General features: G+C 34.1%; 1 protein-coding gene across 11 annotated transcripts in view; it reads right to left on the bottom strand.

The window, feature by feature from the left end:
- The window catches only part of SCML2 (Scm polycomb group protein like 2), a 147,624-nt gene that overhangs the window by 103,449 nt on the left and 21,954 nt on the right, over positions 1-22,221 (bottom strand). For 10 of the 11 annotated variants that reach the window (XM_023500308.2, XM_031958932.1, XM_031958930.1 and 7 more), the window contains 3 exons: positions 7,133-7,203; positions 6,321-6,555; positions 1,109-1,197 (listed from right to left, as the gene is read on the bottom strand). In XM_023500308.2, coding sequence (XP_023356076.1) covers positions 1,109-1,197; positions 6,321-6,555; positions 7,133-7,203 — 395 coding nt within the window. Of the gene's footprint in view, positions 1-1,108; positions 1,198-6,320; positions 6,556-7,132; positions 7,204-20,700; positions 20,755-22,221 lie in introns of those variants that run through there. The other variant, XM_031958929.1, reaches the window with a different exon arrangement.

Here is a 22,221-nt window from a genome sequence, read left to right as displayed (position 1 = left end):
GCCCCCATAACTATTATTTTTGAAAGAGAAAAAACACTCTTGCTTCCATAGCAATTCCTTTTTTAAAAGTTTTTTTTTAAACAAAAAACTAACAAAATGACCATACTTAAAACATACACAATTATTCTATCCCTGTGGTCTCATGATTCTTTGCCCTTCTTTTTCCTCTGAAACTTCCAAAGTGGTTCTGATTCATCAGTCCCAATCCATGAATAACATACTGCATTATAGTATGACATTTGAGCTATACACCCTCTTCTGATATTCCTCGCTCTTATTAAATGACCAGATTACTCCTTTTTCCAGTATATAGTCAGCTAGAGATAATGCTATTCTAACATTTCAGAATCTGAAGAGTTGACAAGAAACTGAGAGATCATCTAGAATATATAATCAGTACCTAAATAAAATTCTGTTCTAGAGCATTCCCAGCAAGTCATCATCCAAACATTACTTGAAATCTTCTAGGGAGAGGAACCTACTACTTCTTAAGAAAGCTCATTTTGCTTTTGGATGATTAATTATTGTGAGCTTTTTTCTTATCACATGCCCCGAAATGCACCTCTAATAAATTCCATCCACTACTTCTAAGTAATCTGGGACCAAGTAAAAGTCATTTATCAACTTCAATCTGTAAAAATAAATACTCTATATGCTGAAGCCAATTAACACCAACTATATATCTTTCTATTGTCTCCAAAAGTAATCTGAAATTTTGATTCTTCTGAGAACTTAGTGATCCATGACAGCAGCATTCAGTAATCATCACTGACTTAATATTACTCAAAACATGGTGGAATTAAAAACATAGTAATAAGGGTCATTGAAATACAACATAATTTCTCAAATAAAATCAATCTACTTTCTACTCAGTTCTTGTTCTAATGCAAGATACTAATCTATTCCTATTTATAGTATAGTTTTCAAATTCAAAGGTAATGAAATGTTATCAATTATTTTCTGGCCCGTTTTGTAAACTTACCAGTCCAGTTAAAAGTAATTTAAAATAATCTTACCTTTCACACTAAAGAAAAAACTCTGCATTTTCATTAAATAATGAAATACCCAACTGATGGAAATTTGTTTCCTTGGAAGTCTTTCTTCTTACCTTTTTAAAGAATGCTGCAGGTGCCATTTCAGCTCCATTTAATGTTCTTAAGAGGAACATTGGCCAAGATGATGCATTCATCTGAAATCCTATTTAATTAAAAAAAATGAAGCTTTAATAAAAAATTACAGCATGAGGTTTTCAACAAGTTTACTGAAGTGTCAGTAGTAAGGACACTTCTTCTCTATCATTTCTGGAAGAATAAATATCCTACCTGAATGAAAGTACTATGCTCATATTATGTTGATGCAATGACCTATGACTATGTTGAAAACAAATACTAAAAGCCATTCTTTAAAGTCAAGCTGAATCACAAAGTTGATGAGATATTGAATGAAGGCCTTGTGTCCAGTTACTACTGCTGAAGAACAACTTTCACCACTACCATCCCAAACCTCTATAGCTGCAATGGGAAGAGTATAAGTAAAAATGTCATTTGTGTAAAGATATTTTTTATTACTTTTGCATTATCAGGATCTCCCTTTCATTTCCTTTGCCCTAACTTAATTGTCTGTAGTTCTCTCTCCTCTGAAGAAAAAAATTTATTCCAATTTTTGTAACTACTTCAAGAGCCGCTAAAAGTAATCAGCCATTTTTAGAATCAATGACAAATGCAAACCATAAAAGATGGTTTTTTTTTTGTTTTTTTTTTTTAAAGACTGGGCTCCCTATGTCCCCCAGGATGGAAGGGTAATTCATGGTCCCAATGACCCTACTGATGACCTACATTTTATGACCTGGGCTAGTTTGTCCCACCTTGGTTGTCCCCCATGAAGGACTAGGGAGGTCAATTAATGCTCAACTTGGTATAGACACCCACCCAAAGGGCATAGTCCTTTACTACTAATAACTCCTAAACTCAAATGATGCACAAGCCTCAGCTTCCTAGAAAGGAGTACAAGTGTCCAACACCATGAACAATTATGGATCTCTTTCTTAGCAAGTTTTCAATCAAAGAATGACACATTTAAATGACACATTTAACAAGCCTCAACAGCTTTTCTTGTTTTTTTTTTTAGAAATGGACAATCAGTTTCCCCTTAGCAGTTGCTCATCCTGATGCCTGAATTGAGGGGTGTTTTGTTATAAATAACACAGCTCAATGTCTGCACTAAAAAAGGCAGGCAAGTGAAATACTTATTATAAATAGATGAATCTGGGCAAAAAAATCTAGGGCAAAAAAAAAGTTCCGAAAAATGAACAAAGAAAACTACTGAATAATGCTTTACCAACATTTGGTTTTGGGGGGAATGTACTCATGAAAGATATGTGAAAAGAACATGTGATTTAAATACACAGATTTTTAATCAAGAAGTATTCATCTGTATAACATCATAGATTATGAAAAACAATGTGAAAGAACATACACACATCCAAGTTTGTTCTAATAATGTCTCTATATTTCTCAATCAACATTTTAAACTTACTGAACTGTGCTGCTCATTTTCCCCCTCCTACATTTTAGTATTTTAAGGTAACTGAAAAATTAATCCTTTACTATTATTTGTACACAGGAATAATAATATACTTTAAATCTTAATAGAAACATTCACTAAAACTGTGGTGGGAATATGAATTGCTATAAAAGCAATATATTTTAAATCTAGATAATCACAAGAAAACATTATTCTACTCTAACTACCTAGCACTATATTCCTGATAAGACTGTTTCAAAACCTAAACTGGAAAATTAAATGCATTCATTCAGTTGCAATTTTATATTTATATTTCTTACAGAGTTTTTTTTTTTTTACAACCAAATGTACTTTATGAAAATACACTATAAACATGAGGAAAAGAACAAAAAAGATGAACACATTTTAAAAAAATACAAGAATACAAAAATCTAATACTATATTTGCCACTCTAGTAAAAAAAATGATCATTTACTTTGGAATAGAAAAATTTCTAGCATAAGAAAGCAGTAAAAAGAGAAATATACTCTACCCTTAAGCTAACCCAGAAGCAAAACTAAACATATTCTGCAGTGTAGGAAGTGCAGCTAACAATATAGCAAGAGTAGAGAGGCAAGATTTTATATATCACACACATCCATATCAAACTTAGAATTTTAAAGAACTTAAAATGAGAGAGAACTGATTGCCTGTTCTTACCTTCCAACCTTACAAAGAATTACCAAGCAAAAGCCCAAACACATTTTATTTCCCCCAGGTTTTAAAAGTATTTAAAGAAATAAATTTATCAACATTATTAAACGTGTAGTCCACCTTTCAAAATCTTTTGACTGTTCATATTTATATGCTATTTCATAGTTTAAAAAAAAGGGGGGAGGGGGAAACCATGAGTAAGAAAAAACAAGGAAAAAAATGAAAATATCATGCATCTGTTATTTAACTCACTGTTATTTAAGTCCAGTGCTAATTCTAGTACTACTCACACTTTCTTTCCACTAGAAACTTCCCCCCACAAAATTGAGGTAGATTCATAAAATTAAGGGCACATTTTATATTTCAAAATGAGTATGGAAAAAGGGAAAAGTTGGAATAGAAAGTTTTGCAAGAGTCAATGTTGAAAAATTACCCATGCATGTTTTGTAAATAAAAAGCTATAATTAAAAAAAAAAAAGTTCATTTTCCAGAGATGCCATACTCCCAGTGCTCCAAAAAAGTCAAACAATTAGGCAATTCTAATGCACTGTTGGAGTCATGAACTGATCCATTACGGCGAGCAATTTCAGACTATGCCAAAAGGACTATAAAACCAATCCAGCAAGGTTTCTACTGGGCTTATATCCAAAGAGGTCATAAAAAAGGGAAAAGAACCCACATATGCAAAAATGTTTGCTGTAACTCTTTATGTTGTGGCAAATTGGAAATTCAGGGGGCAACCATCAAATGGGGAATGGCTGAATAAATTGTGGTATATGAATGTATTAGAATTCTGTTGTACAATAAAAAATGATGAATACACAGATTTCAGAAAAACCCCGGAAAGACTGATTCTTGAGTGAGGTGAGCAGAACCAGAAGAATATTGCACACAACAGTAACAAGAGGACTGTGATGATTAACTATGACAGACTTAGCTCTTCTCAGAAAGACAGTGATCCAAGATAATTTCAACAGACTTGGGATGGAAAATGCCATCCACATTCAGAGAAAGAACTATGGAGACTGAATGCTGACAAGATGCATAATATTTTCATTTTTTTCCTTGTTTTTTCTTACTCATAGTTTTTCTCCTTTGTTCTGATTTTTCTTTTACCATATGACTATAGAAATGTTTAAAAAGATTATACATGTATAACCTGGATAGCTTGCTGTCTTGAAGGAGGGAAAGGAAAAGGATAGAAAAAATTTGAACTCTAAACAAAAATTAATGTTGAAATCTATTCACACGTAATTGGAAAAAAAAATTACTATTAAAGTGAAAGGGGAACCAAATTCATCAAACAGAGTGAATGAAGCAGGGCAGGAGATCATGCCAACTGTTTGCCTAATAATTTCGTTTTTGTGGTTGTTTGGTCCAAATGTTCACTGATATCAGGGAAAATCAAAGTAAAATTCCTTCCACTAAACCAGACTGAAAATCTTTCTAACTCATAGTCTTCTGTAGAACTGAGAATAATTGGCATTGGACACACTAACACAATGTAGTCCACATGCAGAACTTGAATTAGATCATATGGGTTTTACATTTGGTTAAAAATAGATATCAAGCAACAGAACCAGGAGAATATTGTATACAATAACAGCAATACTGTAAAAGAATCAACTGTGAAGGACTTAACTACTCTTGACAATATAAAGATCCAAGACAATTATGAAGAACTGATGAAAACTACTCTCCACATCTAGAAAAAGAACAAATGAAGTATGAATGCAAATTGAAGCATACTGTTTATCTTTTTCTTGGGGTTTTTTGGTCTGCGATTTCTTTCACAGCATGACTGGATGGATATATATAAAATTGCTTGCTTTCTCACTAAGCAGGGAGGGCAAAGAAGAGTATTTGAGACAATTTTGGAACTCAAAATTGTGGGATTTTTTTAAAGGTTAAAAATTATTTTTTACTTATAATTGAAAAAAATAGAAAATTAATTTTTAAAAAAAGATCCAAGTTTCTTTTTCTCATTATTATAGCTTTTTATTTACAAAACATATGCATGAGTAATTTTTCAACACTGACCTTTGCAAAACCTTCTATTCCAACTTTTCCCCTTCTTCCCCCTACCCCATCCCCTAGATGGCAGTTAGTTCAATACATGTTAAATATGTTAAAATATATGTTAAATCCAATATATGTCTACATATTTATATAGTTATCTTGCTGCACACACACACACACAAAAAAAAATAGAATCTAAAAAGAAAGAGAAACCTGAGAAGGAAAACAAAAATGCAAGCAAATAATAACAGAAAGAGTGGAAGTGTGGTTTACAATCATTTCCCATAGTTCTCTCTCTGGGTGTAGCTGACTCTCTTCATTACTAAACAATTGTAACTAATTTGAATCATCTCACTGTTGAAGAGAGCCACAACCATCAGAATTGATCACCATATAATTTTGTTGTTGCTGGTTTTGCTCTTTTCACTTAGCATCAATTCATGTAAGTGTCTTCAGACCTCTCTGAAATCATCCTATTGGTCATTTCTTACAAAACAATAATATTCCGTAACATTCATATACCATAATTTATTCAGCCATTCTCCAATTGATGGGCATCCATCCATTCATTTTCCAGTTTCTAGCCACTACAAAAAGGGCTGCTACAAGCATTTTTGCACATGTGGGTCCCTTTCCCTCCTTTAAGATCTCTTTGGGATATAAGCCCAGTAGTAACACTGCTGGATCACAGTTTGAGAAGATCCAAGTTTCAAACAACAACCAAAAAAAATTGAGCAAACTGATAATGAGCCATTCTCAACTTGGTTAGCCTATTCTTTATATGACAGACAAAAATTTTTCTACCAGACTCAGATATCTTTCCAAATCTTCAGAGGCACATTTATGCCACAATAAAATACTTTATAACAGGCAACCGACATCGAATTTTGGAGCTTCAATATTGAATAACTCCCATTGTACACACCATTCTGCTACCTATCGTCATTCATCTTTTCCTCAAACAAATTGGGTATTTATTGTAAAGCCTGACAGGAATACTGTAGAGATGAAAAATGAAGGTCATTCTCAAATTATTTTACTGAGGCTCAAACAAAGAGGAACATAATGAAGCATTTTCTCCTTACCCAGAGGAGGCTGAAGCATGCCTCCTTTCTTTTCACAAGTTCCAATGGGCTGTATATCGGAAGAATCTACAAGCCTCCAGAAGTCATTTTTATTGTCACTGCCATCCAACCGCAATCGTAATCTGGCACCAGTAATTCCAATGACGGTGGCAATGCAGACAGAAGTGACATTTCGTGGGTCACGTGCTTCCAATTTCATGCCAACTTTGAAGTCATTAGTAGGTGGGATTTTGGACTATATTTTTTAAAAAGATATGTTTATTAAAAAGTAGATACTTAAGTAGGGGGAAAATATAACTTATTTTGTTTAGGTACATTTTTAATAATTCAGCTTTCAATACATTTCACACATAACAATAGACAAAACTATAAATCTACTGGTTGCCCCAAGCCACTTAAACATATATCAATATTTGTATATAAAACAATGTTTTCCCATTCACTAGTCACTCAAAGACATTAATGCTGTCTACTGATTGTCATATTAAACCTCTTTAAATATAGTCATTCTCGACTGGACAACATAACCCTGACCAAAAGCATTCTGAATGACAAGTTAGTGAGGCTAATTAGGACATACTTTATCCAAGCTCTTTGACATTGAAAATATTACCCCAAAAATGAAAAAATATTGTCATTTATTGGGTGACTTGTCTATCATGATCTACTGTCAACAAATCACATTGCCAGAAATTAATAAGGGTGGTTTCTCTTCTAAAATAAAGTTTTTGAAGGGTGTACTTAATACCATACTAACTTAACAAATTTCTTTGCATATATTACATACAAAATTTTAAAGCATTATATAATACCTGTCTGAAACACTGTGATGGAGCAGCTAAAGATCCAGTCTCTCTCAAGTAACTGTCCCAGTTAAAATGTTCTAGAAAAAAAAGTAAAAATTCTTTAGAGCAGACCACACTCAAAAATCTTTCTGAAATAAAACACATACAAAATTATTCACTAAAATATGCAACACTTTTTTTTTAAATGTCTCAACTCCTATTCTGATGCTTCACTGTGGCGTTTGAAGAACCCAAAGGATTTGCCAGCAGAACATAAAATACTACCAGATCCCACGAAGACAAGAATTAGAATCTTCCCAATACTGGTTTCAGGAAAAAACTTGTTTAGATTTCTATGAATTGATGCAAAGTGAACTGAGAACTAGGAGAATACAATATTGTAATGATAATCATCTGTGAAAGGCTTAGCTACTCCAATCAGTACGATGAGTCATGACAATTCCAGAGAGCTCATGATGAAAAATGTTATATATCTGCAAAAAAAAAAAAAACTCATTGCAATATTTTTTCCTCACTTTATTTTTCTATTTCTTATGGCGACATTTTGCATGATATCATATATATAATGGATATCACATTTACCTTCCTTCTTAATAGCTGTAATGGAGATAGAGAAAGTTTGGAACTAAAAATTAGAATGAAAAATAAAATAAAGAAGAAAATATCCCTATTGTTCAAATGTTAGGAATAAGTACTTATCAAGGGAAAAAAATACAAGCTAACAATAATTATATGAAAGAATGCTGTAAAACACCAATAATTGGAAAAATAAAAATTAAAAGCAACTCGAGTTTCTACCTCATGCCTACCAGACTAAAAGCTGACAAAAAAAGGAATATAACAATGCTGGAGAGGCGGCATGAAAACAGATAAATTAATTCATAGTTTCTGGAGCTGTAAAGTACCACAGGCATTCTGGACATTTGAAACTATACTTAAAAATTAGTCAACTGTGCATGTTCTCTTACCCAGTATGTTCTAAAAATCTGTTCTAGGTCTATACCCCAAAGTGATCAAAAAAAAAGAAAATGAATTCAAATGCAAAAATGTAACATCTTTTTATTTTCCAGTGGCCAAGAATTATAAACTAAAAACTATTAATTGGGGAACAGCTAAACAAAATATAAATGTATAAATCCTATTGGATTATTGTAATGTCTGGGCTAGCTTTCTGGAGGTACTTCTGACAGGCCTTGGTCTCAGCAGAATAGACAGGAATAGAATCTATTGCGTCCTTCACAGTCTGTGTCTTGTCACAGTCTGACCCAGTCTTGATCTTAGTGGAGGAGTGCAGGAGGCAGGAGCCACCAGGACAGTCAAAGATATAATGTCTTATTTCCAGTCCTCTCAGCACTTAAATACCTCAGTAAGATTACATCATTAGAGCACACTAAGTATATGTGAAATAGAGAACCATTATCTCATCAATTACACTGAGTAAACACCCTGTTGTAAGTATCCTTGTTTCAAGTTCTTTTCCAGAGTTCTGGCCCTCTACAGATTATGTCATAAGAAATGATGAAAATCGAAGTTTCAGAGAAATCTGAGATTTGCATGAAGCAGACAGAACCAGGAAAACAATCTATAGCATAATAGTATAGTATAACAACAATACTGTACAAAACTGAATCACTTTAAGATTTAAGACTTCTGATGAATACAATTTCCAATTTGATTTCATTCCAGATGACAAATAATAAAGAATACCTCTTACCTCCTAACAGAAAAGGGAAAAACTAAATATGAAGAGTAAGACATTTGGGGGCAGGACCAGAATAGGAATCTGTTTTACCTATGTGTTATTTGTAAGCAGAGTTATAGTTTTCTTTCCACTCTTTAGGCAGTCAAATATCACAAACAAACAAATCCTTCAAACCATGGGCAAGTCAATTTGATTTCTTTGAAATATATTAAAAAAAACAGTGACATAGTGGAAAAATCCCTAGCCTTGGATTCAATTTTGCCTCTGGCATATGATATTGGAACAAATCATTTATCTTTTTGTTGCTCCAGGCTATTCTCCAAAGGCTATGATCTAGAGAGCAATTAAACTGGCCATCTGTATCATTAAAGGAAATTGCCTTATTGGCAGCTTACTCTAAGAGTGGAATCATAGGACCTATCCAAAAATCTCCCAAATCCAAAAAACCTGAATCAACTGTGAACATTTTAAATAGAAGTGGCATTCATTAATTATCAGGAAAACTACATCAAGAACAAGCCAAACTAGACCAACTTCATTTTCCTTCTGACAAGATTACAAAATTGGCTGATGAAATATATCACAGATAATATAACGATTTCAGAAGGGCATCTGATAAAATCTCTCATGGTATTCTTACAGAAAAGATGGAGAGAGATAGGCTGCATTATATGTTAAAAAGATTCAGAATTGGTTGAATGGCCAAAAATAAAGTATTCTCTTTAATAGTCAATGCTAATTTTGAAGGTGCTCTTTAATGAAGGGCTACAGTTTGGCTGGTGGATTTGTGCTAATTCAGTATTTTTATCAATGACCTGAATGAAAGCATATTATCAATTAATTAACATTTATTAAGTTGCTATTATGCATCAAGCACTGTTCTAGGTGTTGGGGATACAAAACAGTGAAGCATAAAGATCTCTACTAGCAAAAAGCTTAAATGCTACTGAAGAAGATTAAGCACATTTCTAACTAAAGAGTAAATACAAAAGTGTTCAATACAAGTTTAGTTTGGGTGGTAGGACACTAAAAATTAGTGAGGTGTGGAAAAGCTTAATGTGGAAGGTAAAGATTGCATCCTGAAGGAAGGGAAGAATTGTATGAGATCGAGGTGAGAAGGGAGTACATTCTACTCATGGAGAACAGCTAATTCTTCAAAGGCACAAATTTGGGCAGATTAAGAAAAGAGTGGAAAATGTTACTTTGGCTCAATTGCAGAATATCAGATGAAAAGTAATAATAATTGAGGCTGGAAAGAGTAATTGGGTCTAGATTGTATAAACTTTAAAATATAAACAGAGGAACATATAATAAATTCTAGAGGTCAATCCAGAGAGACCTGATCAGATAGTATTTAAGGAAAACCACTTTGATAGGCGTGTACAAGAGAGACTAGAATAGAAAAACGTCAGGAAAGGAGACAAATCAGAAGGCTATTATAATAATCCAGATAAAATTGATGAGTTTTACCTAAGGTGGCAGCTATGTGAATAAAAAGGAGTTTGGGGGCACAAGAGATATCATGGATGTTAAAGTTGTGAGATTTGATAATTTAATGGATGTGTGTTTTCCTGTTTCTTCAAAAGAAACGGGAAAACAAAGATTTAAGCTTTGGGGGTAAGAAATCCTGTACTTTCACAAAATTACACAAAACTGGAAAAATGTACCCATCAGATTTATGGATAAGGGAAGTATTTATGCCTGAACAAGAAAAAGAGGGGAATATGGAAAGAAAAATAGGTAATTCTGATTACATGAAATTAAAAAAAAGTTTTTGTACAAGTAAAACTAATACAACAAAAATCAGAAGGAAATGGGGGGGGGGGGAATTTTTATAGCAAGTTACCCTGATAAAGGTATTATTTTGCTAACTGAAGTAAGTAGAACCAGGAGAACATTGTACACAACAGCAACATTATACAATGACACACATGGTTCTTTTCAACACTCATGATTCAGGCCAGTTCTAATGGACTTGTGATGAAGAAGAAAGTTCTGGGGGGAATAACTATGGAACACAACATACTGCTTTCCCTTTTTTTGTTGTTTGCTTGCATTGTTTTCTTTCTCATTTTTTTCTTTTTAATCTGATTTTTCTTGTGCAGCATAATTGTATCAATGTGTCTAGAAGAATTGCACATGTTTAACATATATTGGATTACCTACCATCTAGAGAAGGGGTAAAGGAGAAAAAAATTTGGAACACAAAGCGTAATGGGCCAGAACTCTGGAGAAATATACTTCAGACAAGGTTTCTTGCAACAAGGTGTTAACTCGGTGGAATTGATAAAACAATGGTTAACTAGTTTAGCATGGTGATTAATAGTTCTCCAGTTTAGTATGATTGATTTAATCTTACAATAAATAATGGTTCCCTAGTGATATGACTGGTTTATACTCGGTATTGATTTAATTATAATAAAGTACATAAACTGGGAACAAACTCAGCTACAGAGGGAGAAGACTTGACCAGCCTTGTGGTAGCTTTTCTATCTTCATCACTTCTCCACTAAGACGAAGGACTCGGACTGGTTCCAAGATCTTCCAGAAAGCTAGTCTGGACACTATATTTTAATCCATCCCAGTGTGGGAGCTCTAGAAAGCAAGACATTACATTGAGATGTGCAGAATTGACTGGCTGAAACTCCTGACATAGACTGGGAGACTGAAGGAAACAATAAAGACTTTGGACTTTATCCCCGATTATTCTCGTGGTGATTATCCTATTGAGACCAAGGCTGGTCCAAAGGCCCTCCAGAAAGATAACCAGAACAGTACAACAAGGTTTTGCAATGGTGAATGTTGAAAATATCTTTGCATGTATTTAGAAAATAAAAGGTTTAAAAAAAAGAGGGAGGTATCATTTTTCAAATACATAAGAAACAATCAAATTTATAAAAATAAAAGCAAATTCTATATCCCAAAAAGATCATGAAAGAGGAAAAAGAACCCACATGTGCAAAAAATGTAACAATCTTTTTTTGTAATGGCAAGAAACTGGAAACTGAGTAGATGCCCAGCAGTAGGGGAATGACTAAGTTATGGTATATAAATATTATAGAATATTCTTGTTCTATAAGAAATGATGAGCAGATTTGATTTCAGAAAAACCTGGAAAGACTTACATGAACTGATGCTAAGTGAAGTAAACAGAACCAAGAGAATATTGTGCACAGCAACAAGATTATGTATAGATCAACTGTGATGGACTTGGCTCTTTTCAATCATGAGGCAATTCCAATAGATATGATAAAAAGTGCCATCCGCCATCAGAGAGAGACTGAATGTGGATCAAAGCATAGTATTTTGACATTGTTGGGGGGGGGGGGGGGGGGTTCGTTTCCTTGGTTTTTGTGGGGTTTTTCCCCTTTTTATCCGATTTTTCTTACACAACATAATGACTATGGAAATATATTTAGAAGAAGTTTGTAATGTTCTCCGTTTAGGTTTTCTTGGAGTCTCTTGGCATCAGCCTTCCTTTCAGTTCAGTAATCACCACAAGTGCAGCCAGGGATTAAAGTCCAAATCCTTTATTGTCTCTGTCCAAGTCTTGTCTCCTTTCCTGGGGCCCAGGTAACTTTCATTATCTCCTTCCTGGGGCTGGGCAGCTTTCTGGAGAGCCTTTCAGTCTGGCCTTGGTCTTAGTGGTGAAGTGCAGGAGTCCAGCCCAGCCACCAGGAAGATTGAAAATTGAATTGAATTTCTCCCCTTGGTTCTGAGAGCTTAAGGTTCTTCCTCCAGTCCTTTGCCTTTTTTCCTAATTCTCTCTGAATCTCCCTTGCTGAGGCTTCTAGATTATATGCTCCATACCAAGTACAAATCAATCATTATATCACTAGGAAACCATTTTATCTGTTGTGGGATTAAATCAATGCTAAACTAGATTTAACCATTGTCTCCTCAATTCCACTTAGTACATCGTTTCAAGTTCTGGCCCATAAAATCTCCTTGTAGGATTAAATCAATCATACTGAACCATGCTAAATTAGATAACTATTGTCTCTATCAATTCCATTGACTTAGTACTACCTTGTAAGAATTCTTTGTTTCAAGTTCAGAGTTCTGGCCCATAACAGAATTTCTTTCTTTCTTTCTTTTTTTTTTTTTTTTTTAATTTTATTTATTTATTTATTTTTTAATAGCCTTTTATTTACAGGATATATGCATGTGTAACTTCACAGCATCAACAATTGCCAAACCTCTTGTTCCACCCATAACAGAATTTCACGAGTTTAACCTACATAAGATTGCTTGCTATCTTGAAAGGGGGGGAAATTTGCATGTATTTGAAAAATTAAAATACAATTTAAAAAATAAATACAATGAAAGCCATTCTCCAATGGATATGGTCAGAGGATCCGAACAGGCAGTTTTCAGAAGATACCAAAGTTATATTTAGACATTTAAACAAATCTCTAAATCACTACTGATTAGAAAACTGAAAATTAAAACTCTTGAGATGTGAAGTTGTGAACTTAGTCTAACCATCCTGGAGAACAATATGTAAAACTACATGCCTTTGAGCAGCAACAACCCTACTAAGGATATCCCAAAGAGAGCAAAGAAAAGGGAAAAAAACCTTTTTGTACAAACATATTTATAGCATCTCCTTTTGTAGTGGCAAAGAATTAGCAATCAAGGGGAGGCCCATCAATTGAAAAATGACTAAATAAGTTGTGATATATGATTGTAATGGATTATCACTGTTCTATTAGGAGATAATGAACAGAATATAGTCTCAGAAAAAAACAGGAAAACTCATGTTAAATTATATAAACTGAAGTGAGCAGAATCAGGATGATATTGTATACAGAAACAGCAATATTATAAGAATGATTAACAGTGAAAGACTTAGCTACTCTGATCAGTCATCAATCCAAAACAATTCCAATGAACCCATGGTGGCAAAGTTCTCTCTAGAGAGAGAGAGAACTAATGAATTCTGAATGCAGATTGAAGGATATTTTTTAAACTTTTACTGTTTTGTTTGTTTTCTTTTGCAGCATGCCCAATACAGAAATAATTTGCTTGGTGTCCTAGCAAAATCTTGGCCTCCTAATCCAAGACAAATTTCTTTCCTTCTCAAGAAAGGGAGAAGGGAAGGAAAGCAAGAATTCAGAAGACTTTTTTTTTTTATTTTAATTTTAAAAAAATTTTATGGCAATTTTCTCTGATAAAGGCCTCATTACTCTTTTATTAAAGCTTTCTATTTATAAAACATATGCACAGGTAATTTTTCAACATTGACCCTTGCAAAGCCTTCTGTTCCAAATTTTCCCCTCATTCCCCCCATCCCTTCCCTCCCCTAGATGGCAGGTAGATGTAAAATATGTTAAAATATATGTTAAATCCAATATATGTATACATATTTATACAGTTATCTTGCTGCACAAGAAAAATTGGATCAAGAAGGGAAAGAAAACTGGGAAACAAAATGCAAGCACCACAAAAAGTGAGAATGCTATGTTGTGGCACACACTCAGTTCTCACAGTCCTCTCTCTGAGTGTAGATGGCTCTCTTCATCCCTAAACAACTGGAACTGGTTTGAATCATCTCATTTTTGAAGAGAGCCATGTCTATCAGAATTGATCATTGTATAGTCTTGTTGAGAGGCCTCATTTCTCAAGAATATAGAGAACTGAATCAAATTTGTAAGAATACAAGTCATTCCTCAACTGATAAATAAATGATCAAACAAGATAGTTGGTCTACCAGATCTTTAGAGAAGGGAGATATTTATGGCCAAAAAAAAACTAGAGAACATTATGAAATGGAAAATGGACAACTTGGATTAAAATTTAAAAGGGTTTACATAAACAAAACCAATGCAGCCAAGATTGGAAGGGAAGCAGAAAACTGGGGGAAATTCTTAGTGTTTCTGAAAAAACATTTCTAAACTATATAAAGAACTGAGTCAAATTTGTAATACAAGTTATTCCCCAATTGATAAATGGTCAAAGGATATGAACAGACAATTTTCAAATGGAGAAATTAAAACCATTTCTAGTCATATGGAAAAGTCCTCTAAATCATTATTGATCACAAAAATTCAAATTAAGACACTGTGAAGCGTTGGGGCCCAGAGGGCCTGGGCAAGAAGTTTGTGCTGATACAGGGCTCAGGGGTCATGGGCCCAGGCAGGAAATTTGTGCTGGCTTGGACATAAGGAAGTATTCCATTGTAGTTTCGCTGACAAACATGAGACCCAGGGCTTGCAAAGATTGCTGACAATAGCTCAGGTCAAAGAGCCAGTTACAGTGACCCAAAAACATGCTTGTCCGGAGAAATGCTCTGTCATCAGGATGTGAGCTCCATGACTTTCCTCACTCAGCCACGTCAACATAAGTTTCTTGTTGGGGTCTCTGACCTTTCCTGAATCGCTCATGTCAGCATAAACTTACTTCCTTGAGGTTGGTGTGGTAAGGGGGATATAAGAAGGGACCAAAGATTGCAGAGGAGAGGAAGGCAGAGGAAAGCGCCTCTAATAAAGAGCATCTGGATTTCATCTCTTCTGGTTTGTGACTCTCTTTGGGGAACAAGGCTGGTTCATGTCCAGATGCGCACTGAAGCTCGAGAGGAGGAGGTAAGGCCCAGTTGCCCACAGGTGTAGAACCTGGTAGTGAAATACTACTACACACATCTCTGATTAGCTAAGATGACAGGAAAATGATGAATATTGGAGGGGATGTGGGAAAACTGCGACACTAATATTGTTGGTAGAGTTGTGAAATGATCCAACCATTCAGAAGAGCAATTTGGAACTGCCCAAAAGGCTACTAAACTATGCATAGCCCTTTGATACAACAGTGTCAGGCTTTGTGTGCCAAAGGAATCATAAACCAGGGAAACAGACCCACACGTGCAAAAATGTTTGCAGTAGCTCTTTTTGTGATGTCAAAGAAATGGAAAATCAGTAGATGCCCAACAATTGGGGAATGGCTGAATAAATAATGGTATATGAAAGCAATGTAATATTATTCTATAAAAGATAATGAAGAGCCTGATTTTACAAAGTCCTGGAAAGATTTACATGAACTGATGCTGAGCAAAACAAGTAGAACCAGGAAAACATCATATACGACAAAAAGATTGCTCAATGATCAAATATGACATGACTTGGTTCTTCTCAGCAGTTCAGTGATCCAAGGAAATCCCAAAAACTTTGGATAGAAAATGCCATCTGCATGCACAGAGAAAACTATGGAAACTGAATGTAAATCAACTCATGCAATGTTCATTTTTTTTTTTAATGGTTTTTCCTTTTTGTTTGGATTTTTCTTTCCCAACATGACTCATAAGGAAACCTGTTTTTTAAAAAATAAATGTACATATATAACCACCCCCCCAAAAAATGTTTTTTCACATATAACCAGGGAAAATAAAATTTTTTTTTTAAATGGTCTAATTGATTAAAAAAAATGTCATTTAAAACAACTTCAGACCTATCAGATTTACTAGTGACTACTATGACAAAAAAAAAAAAAAAGAAAAAAGAAAGAAAAACAATAAAACAAAAGAAAAACAATAAAACAAAAGAAAAACAATAAAACAAAAGAAAAACAATAAAATGTTGAGGGGAATTTGGGAAAATTTTGGGACAAATTTGGGGCATCAATGCAATGCTGGGGGAATTGTGAACTGACCTAACCATTCTAGAGAACAATTTGGAACTATATTCAAAGGGCTATAAAACTGCTTTTAAGACCCTTTGATCCAGAAATACCAAGAGAACATAGTACAAAGTAACAGTAATATTATACAATGAAGAAATGTGAATGACTTAGCTATTCTCAATAACGCATTGATCCAAAACAATCCCAAAGGGTTCATGATGAAAAATGCTATCCACCTCCAAAGAACTGATGTTGTTTTTCAAGTCTTCTTGCACAAAATGATTAATATAGAAATATTTTACACGACTGTACATGTATAACCTCTATCAGATTGATTACTGTCTCAGGGACGAAGAAAAAGAATTTGAAACTTGATTAAATTTTTCAAAAAATGGTTTTACACGTAGTTGGGGAAAAACAACTTTTTAAATTTTACATGTAATTAGGAAATGTTTAATGAAAGAAAAAATAATTTTAAAAAAGAAATAGGGAAAGTTGGAAAAGGTAAAGGTTTTCTCCCAAACGCTTCTGAAATTAGTTCAAGTTTGGAGGCTTTTGGATTTGAGATGTCTGGAATAACTAGAAAACTAGCAATGTAGGACTGAGGCAGGTTTAGGAGTTTTTTAAGTACAGATGACAACCAAACTCTTGAGTTTAGGAAGCAAGTGTAGAGTCAGTCAACATATATTTATTAAACATTTACAATGTTCCTATGCTAATTTGTAGTATATAAACAAAGGCAAACAAGGGAGAAATTAATCATGATGTTCTCTCTTCTCCCAGAAAAACGGTGGCAACTTCTCCATTTTTAGAGGTTGATTTGAAAGCCTTTTTTGGCTTTCACACTTATAATAGTGTTGCACAATCCTTTACAATTTTGTGATTTAATTTGTTAATTTAAAGTGGGAACCTCTCTAGTATTAAAAAACAGCAGCTATGGAACCAAGAACCATACTCATATTCGCCTAGCTACTATAACTTGGAAGTTATTTGGTTACTGACTTGGTAATATGCCAGTACTTTTAGAACTGGTGAGAAAGATAGATGGAATTATTAAAATCATTTATCTAGCAGGAAAAAAAAAGGGCAAAATCATGCTCCCTTCTCTTAAAGAGTTCACATTCTACTGTGGGAGACAAAATGCAAACAGCTGTGTACATATAAACTATAATAATATACATGAGAGGAAATTTCTCTTCTGTAGAAGGGAGCATCTGAGAGGAGTCTTGAAGGAAAAAACCAGGGAAGCTAAGAAACAAAGGTGGGGAGCAAAAACATTCTTAGACATGGGGGCAAGCCAGTGAAAACGCTGGAATGAAATGATGGAATAACATGTGAAAAAGCGAAGAACATAAAGGGGAAGAAACATAAAAAAGTCTGAAAAGAGGCCATGCTATAAAGGCCTTAAAAGCCAAACAAAAGATAATATTTTTGATCATGGAGGTAATAGGGAACCATTGGTATTCAGATTTGCTGTTAAAGAAAATCCTTTGGTAACTTGAGTAGAAGATGGTCTGGTTTATAAAAAGTCCTGAGGCTGGAAGACCAACTCGACTGAATTATGAGATCCTTCTGGGAAGATATTGAATTCATGGAAGCTAATGATGTAAAATACAGAGAAAAGAGAAAGGAGTAAGGTCAGAGCCTTTTGAGGAGCACTCATAGTTAGCAAATATGATATGGAGGAAATTCTGCTAAACTGGACTGGGAAGGAACAGCCAGATGGGTAGAAGAAGAAATAGAAGAAAGGTGTCACAAAAATCTAGAGAGAGGAGACTATACAGGAAAAGATATGATCAACATTGCTAAAAACTGAAGAGGGAGCAAGAAGGATAAAGATTTTTGGGGTTTTTTTTTTTTTGGGGGGGGGGGGAATCATTAGCTTTGTCAATTAAGCTATCATTAGTAATTTTGTTAACAGCAGAACTCCCGTGATAGGAGCATGCTAAAAACCAAAGTTAGGGGGACATGACGTGGACAAGACAGCAGAGGAGACTGAGGGGGAGTACTCAGATATATAGAACCAGCAAGTATACTGTCACAAAAACGCAGTCAAGAAAGAGAGTATTATGAAGAGATTTTAAACTCATTTAATGCCATGGTGATACTTTTAAAAGATCAACTTCATTCTAAACAGTTTTTGAACAAAAACAGATTACATTTTTTAAAAGGGTTTTGCTGTGTTTGAAGCTTGCCCCATCTATTTATATGTAGTGATTTATATAAAAGGTTTTTCTGTCAATTAATTGATTATCATCTGTGTATGTGCATATACTTGATCAATAAAACTTTTATTTTAAATAAATTTTTAAATAATGTTTAATAAATGTTTAAATAAAACAAGATGATAAAGATAGCCTAGGACCCATAATCCAAAACATAAAGAAATGGAAATGGAATCCAGACCACTTTCCTGCTTCTAGTCTAGCCTCCACATCCACCATTATGGAAAACAATCCAAGTAGAGGAAAAAATAGACCTCACACCAACTTAATGCCACCTCTAAGCAGGTGAATAATAGCCTCCCATGCCATCCATTCCAAGCCCTCAGGAGCTGAGACCTGTCACTTGCTTCTGGAGATACCAAAGCCTCATCTCCTAAGCAGTCAAGAAAACTCTCACTATTAAAGTCTTTAGCACTTTCACATATTCCAACATTAGAAACAAATAGTTTTGGGAATGGCAATAGGAAATGGCATTTTAAAAGATTCGTTACCTTCTTCAACCTGAGAATCCCAAGGTTTTTTTCGTCTTTAAAATCTGGAGTGTGTGCTAGCTCCATTTATTAAATAGATTGTCTTGCCTTTCTACTTATATTCCTGATATTTAGCATAGTTCTTTGAACATACTTAAGTGCTTATTAAATACTTTTTCATGCATTTTTTTCATCAACACTTTTCCACACTGTAGCAATTTAAATTGTTTTCAGCCTTCCTTTGAACCTTCAAAGGACAGAGTCTATTATTTTTTATGAGGGTCACACAGATTCCAAGGTCTGGAGTTTTCGTTCAATTAAAAAAAAAAAAAACTGATACATTGATATTTACAAATCTGTTTGAATGTAGTTTACTTCTTCAAAGTCCACAGTTATGATTTATATTTGTAGCTCAACTTTCCTATGACCTTACATAATTTTTTCTGCTTAAACATGCCATATAGTATTTTCTCTTTCCTAAGTCTGTGGAGGGATAGAAAAGGTGGAAATGAAGGTGTGAAAAGACTACATGCAATTTAAAGCCTACAAAAACAATGTTAACCTAGAGGGAGACATAAGACCATCTAGAAAGGATTTACTAGTTATCAAAGTGTCATATCAAAGGATTTAAAGAGCTGATAATTTTATCACTGCTCTTCAAGCCATGTTTTATCACTGCTCTTCAAGTGATGTTTATATTAGCCAGAGACCAGTCTTCTTCCTCTTTTCCCCCTCCAATCTCCCCTCCCATCAACCAGCAACAATGTTAGCTATCTTTTGTGGCTTTTTGTGTTTTAACTTTGTAAGCCCTAAAAAATACACGAACATTGACAAAATATAAACAAAGGTGTACAAATTCCAAGTTCCTTTTTCCACATTAATTTCCCATATTAACAAGAAGTTGGAACTGTCTCTCAACAATTATAAAATTTTAAATTTAAAAATTAATTGTACCCATTTTGAGCTGTAGCTTATACAAATTCTAAAAAGCCAAATAATAATTGTATAAAAAAGAAATATCAATTTTTAATATTTTTAAATTATCAAACATCTGATCATTCTCCCTTTCATTTCACTGAAAAAAAAAGAAAAAAGAAAATCATTATTAAAAATAGTCAAATCAAACAAATCTCAATATTGGTCACATTCAAAATGTTTCTTATTCTGCCTATTAGTCCATTAGATCTGTCAAAATGGCATTTTTCTTCACTGGTCTTCTGGAATCCTAGTTGATCAGTGATTAGAGTTAAGTCTTTCAAAACCAGTAATGCTACTATTATACTGCAAAACTGTTTCTGATTCTGTTCCCTTTATTCTTATTCAGTCTATACAACAAAAGTTAGCGTTAAGTGTCTCTTAGCACAATATTCTATTGCACTCACCCATTGTAATTTGTTCACTCATTTCCCATTAGGAATCCTCTTAGTTCCAGTTCTACTATGTCATCACAAAAAGAGCTGCTATAAACATTTTTTATGCACATAGAAACTTTGTCCTTTTTGGTCTTCTTGAGATAGATATATTAACTTATTAAATGTCCCAACTCAGATGTCCCAATATTACCTCAATATGTCCAAAAGTAATCTCATCATCCTTTGCTCCTTTGCTTTCGATTTAACCTCAAAATTTTCCCACTGTAATTATGAAAGATCAACATGTAACTCAGGTTCTCGACTCTTTTTTTTTCCCTTTTATGCAAAGCACCTTAAACCTAGATAATAAAATAAAACTCCACCCTTGACTTAAAAGATTCTTTATTCCAATCCATCTCAGACAATATTATCAGACACACTTTTTCAAAATTGATCTTAACTGTTGGATATTGAAGATACTAAAGACAAAAATTAAACAATTTCATGTCTAAAAATCCTTATCTTCAAGAAAATATTCTAAAGGAAAACAAACACAAATAAGAAAAGTAAAAGTAAACATAACGTAATTCTGAAAGAGGAGACACCTACAAAAATCTTTTTCTTCCATCAATTTAAATTTCTTCTAGTTGTTGATATGGATTTCTTCCTTTCTATTTAAGCATTTATAGTCTGTAAGATTCAATTCAATCCAGAAAGCATTTGTGAAATGCCTATCATCATATGCAAAAAAAGCACTTGGCCCCAGAGATACAAAGGAAAAAAATCCCTACACTCCCTAAACTGACATGGAGGAGAAGGTTATCGATAGCATATACAAACACGTATCTGTACCCCAAGGCATAGTGTCACCCAGTCAGATGGACTGATCAAGAAAATCATTTCTCTCTTCTCATTTAACTGCACACACACAATCTATTGGTTCATGTCATGCCCTTCAACTGGGGGTATTCCAGGGCCCTTTTATCTTTTTCCCTCCAGATCTCTACACAGATCTATGCATATAAACCTCATCTCTTCCCTGAGTGCCAGTGCAAAATCATCAAATGCCTTTTGGACATTTCTAATTCGATACACATATCTATAATTCATCATCTTTTTAATCTTCCTCCAAACCTGTCCCTTCTTCCCAACTTGCCTATTCCTGACAAAGACAACACTATTCTCCCATTCACTCAGGCTTATGACCATGGATCATCCTCCAGTTTTCATTCTCACTCTCACACATATTCAATATGCTGCCAAATTTTGCATCTTTCATCTTCAAAAAACTCCCTCCCCTCATACACACATAATCCTAGTTTAGGTTCTAATCATTTCTCACACAGACCTTTGCAATGGCCTTCTTCTAATTGGTCTCTTGCTTCAATTCTCTCCCTAATCCAATTCATCCTCTGGTTGGCTGCTATCATGACAAGCACGGGTCTGACCTAGTAATCATCCTGCTCAATGAGCTCTACTGATTCTTAATTGCTTCCTGAATTAACCATTCAGTTTTATTTGACATTTTTATTTCTTTTATTATTTGGCCCCTCAGCCTTCTTACACCATACTGTCTTCCAAGTATTTTCCATTTTGGCAATATTGACTTACCTGCAGTACCCCTAAGAGATATTCCATCTCCCATTACTGGATCTTTGTAGTAGCTATCCCCCTTGCCTAAAATGCCCTGTGTCCTCACCTTGATGTTTCCCTGATTTCCTCCAAGTCTCAG

The sequence above is a fragment of the Sarcophilus harrisii genome, chromosome 3 (assembly GCF_902635505.1).
Source record: "Sarcophilus harrisii chromosome 3, mSarHar1.11, whole genome shotgun sequence".
Taxonomy (NCBI): domain Eukaryota; kingdom Metazoa; phylum Chordata; class Mammalia; order Dasyuromorphia; family Dasyuridae; genus Sarcophilus; species Sarcophilus harrisii.
Note: the sequence above shows the minus strand (reverse complement) of the source record. Positions and strands in the feature narration are given on the sequence as shown.